The sequence below is a fragment of the Lathyrus oleraceus genome, chromosome 6, assembly GCF_024323335.1.
Source record: "Lathyrus oleraceus cultivar Zhongwan6 chromosome 6, CAAS_Psat_ZW6_1.0, whole genome shotgun sequence".
NCBI lineage: Eukaryota > Viridiplantae > Streptophyta > Magnoliopsida > Fabales > Fabaceae > Lathyrus > Lathyrus oleraceus.
In genome coordinates this window covers 430,511,197-430,513,983 of record NC_066584.1, presented here as the reverse complement: position 1 = coordinate 430,513,983, position 2,787 = coordinate 430,511,197, and the positions used below count along the sequence as shown (strand labels likewise).

General features: G+C 37.2%; 1 protein-coding gene across 1 annotated transcript; it reads right to left on the bottom strand.

Moving 5' to 3' along the window:
• Positions 1-1,904: 1,904 nt before the first annotated feature.
• On the bottom strand, positions 1,905-2,489 carry LOC127096086 (uncharacterized). Its single transcript, XM_051034706.1, has one exon. It carries the CDS (start codon positions 2,487-2,489, stop codon positions 1,905-1,907), a length of 585 nt encoding a protein of 194 aa, XP_050890663.1.
• Positions 2,490-2,787: the final 298 nt, after the last annotated feature.

Sequence of the window (2,787 nt, the reverse complement as noted above, 5' to 3'; positions counted from 1 at the left end):
ATGAATGAGGGGTAAGGAGGATGCCAATGTGTGTTCTCAAAGTCAATGCAAATGATGAGATAACATGAGGGTTCTTAGGATCAAAATTGGTGTCTTACACCATGGCAGGGTGGTCTTGGTGCAAATATATTCCATAACTTCATTAGCTTATGTGTCATTATACATTAAAGATCATTCAATCGTTTCACTTTTGATTTCTAATTTGGCTACAAGTCGATCGTAGGGGAAATTGTCATTGATGGACACTTTTTCGGGTTTTAGATCCTCAATCCTAGAGAGATGATATGCTACTACGTTCTCGATTCCTTTCTTAAAAGTCTCGATTTAGCAGCCTTCTTACTTAACATGTACCTAATTATGGCGTGGTCGGTATAGACAATTATTTTTGCTCATACTAAGTAGGAACAAAATTTATGTAAAGCAAATACAATGGCTAGGAGTTCTTTTTCCGTGGTGGCGTAGTTCATCTACGCGTCGTCTAAGGTTCTACTTGCGTAATAAATAACATGGAGCTTTTTATCTTCTCTTTGTCATAAGACCACACCAATAACGTAATCACTAGCGTCACACATTATCTCAAATGGCTTACTCCAATCAGGTGGTTTCATAATGGGTGCAGTAATAAGAGCATTTTTCAGATGTTCAAACGCTTTTAAGCACTCTTTATCGAATATGAATTCAGCTTCTTTCATTAATAAGCATGTTAGTGGTTTTGTTATCTTAGAGAAATCCTTAATGAATCGTCGGTAGAAACCGATGTTTCCTAAGAAATTGAGAATTTCTCTAACAGTTTTCGGAGGTTGAAGATGTTATATAATTTTGATGTTTTCTTTATCCACCTCAATCCCTTGATCGGATACGACATGCCCAAGTACATATCCTTGTCGGACCATGAAATTACATTTTTCCCAATTCAATACGAGATTGACCTTAACACACCTCTCAAGTACCATTTCTAGGTTTGAAAGACATCCTTCAAAGCTTTTCCTGCAAACAGAGAAGTCATCCATAAATACTTCCATCACGTCATCTATAAAATCAACAAAGATCGACATCATGCATCTCTGAAAGGTTGCAGGGGTATTACACAGTCCAAACGACATTCGTCGATAGGCAAATGTACCATAAGGACATGTGAAAGTAGTCTTTTCTTGGTCATCAGGATGGACATGAATTTGAAAGAATCTTGAGTATCTGTCTAAATAGCAGAAGTGGGGATGTTTATCAAGTCGTTCAAGCATTTAATCAATGAAGGGTAATGGAAAGTGATCTTTACGAGTGGCTTTATTTAGTTTTCTACAGTTTATGCACATTCTCCATCTGGTTTGAGTTCTTTTTGCAACGGATTCACCCTTCTTATTACTAACAACGGTAACACCTCCCTTCTTTGGAGCGACATGTATCAGGCTAACCCAATTACTGTCGAATATCAGGTATATGATTCCTATTTCTAATACCTTTTGTACCTCCTTTCTGACTACATCACTCAATATGGGATTTACTCTTCTCTGATGCTCTCTAGAGGTTTTACAGTCCTTCTCTAGCATAATGCAATGCATACATATAAAGGGGTTTATTCCTTTTATGTCGGAGATGTTATAGCCTAGAGCTGTCAGATACTTTCTTAAGACATGGAGTAATTTTTTGGTTTCTATCTGTCCTAAGTCAGCGTTGACTATAACTAATCTTTCAAGCTTGGTATATAGGAATTCATACCTTAGATCTTTGGGTAGTGTTTTAAGTTCTATTAAAGGTTTCTCGGGGCATGGTATTGGATTTGGTGTTAGTTCTAGACATTTTCTCAGACTGTCATCTACGTACAACTCACTCCAACCATCGTCTTTGAATGTAAGAGGTGTTGTAATCTTCAGTACTTCAGTATACTTAAATGATTCCTTCTCCATTTATTTCACACATTCATCGATGACGTCTAAGAAACAACATGATCCGTCTATAGATGATGCTTGTAGGAATTTAGCTAAGAGCAGTTCAACTTTTTCTTCTTCGACTTTGAATGTTAGCCTTCCATTCTTCACACCTATGATGGCTCCGGTTGTGGCTAAAAAGGGTCTTCTTAAGATAATAGGGATGTGGGAATCCTCTTTTATATCCATTATTACAAAGTCGATAGGAATATAGAATTGTCCTATGCGAACGGGAACATTCTCTAGCATACCTATGGGAAATTTAATGGAACGGTCAACTAGTTGTAGAGACATCTTTGTTGGTCTTAATTCTCCTAGATTGAGTTTTTCGCATGTGGATAAGGGCATTAAACTAACATTGGCTCCAAAATCGCATATAGCTTTGTCTATGATAAACGTTTCGATTACACATGGTATGGAAAAGCTACCAGGGTCTTTCAGTTTAGGAGGCATGTTATTTTGACAGATAGCGCTACATTCTGCAGTAAGCATAACGGTTTCATCATCCTCAAGATTTTTCTTGTTGGATAGAATCTCTTTAAGGAATTTAGCATATGAAGGCATTTGTGTAATAGCTTATGTGAATGGTATGGTTATATTAAGTTACTTCAGAAGTTATACGAATTTCTTGATATGTCCTTCATTTTTGGATTTAACAAGTCTTTGGGGATAAGGTACAAGTGGTTTGTATGGTGGTGGTGGCACATAAGGTGGTTCTTTATCTTTTGCCTCTCCGGTTTCATCTTTATTTCCATCATTGGTTGGTTCATTTACTTTTTCAGATCCCTTACTAGAATTTTGATACATGGCCGAATTTTGGGTTCTGGGGTCAGTTGGTTCGTCTAATTCCGTTCCACTCCGA

Coding starts and splice junctions, on each gene's coding strand:
- LOC127096086 (XM_051034706.1), bottom strand. CDS start 2,489: ATGCCTTCATATGCTAAATTCCTTAAAGAGATTCTATCCAACAAGAAA.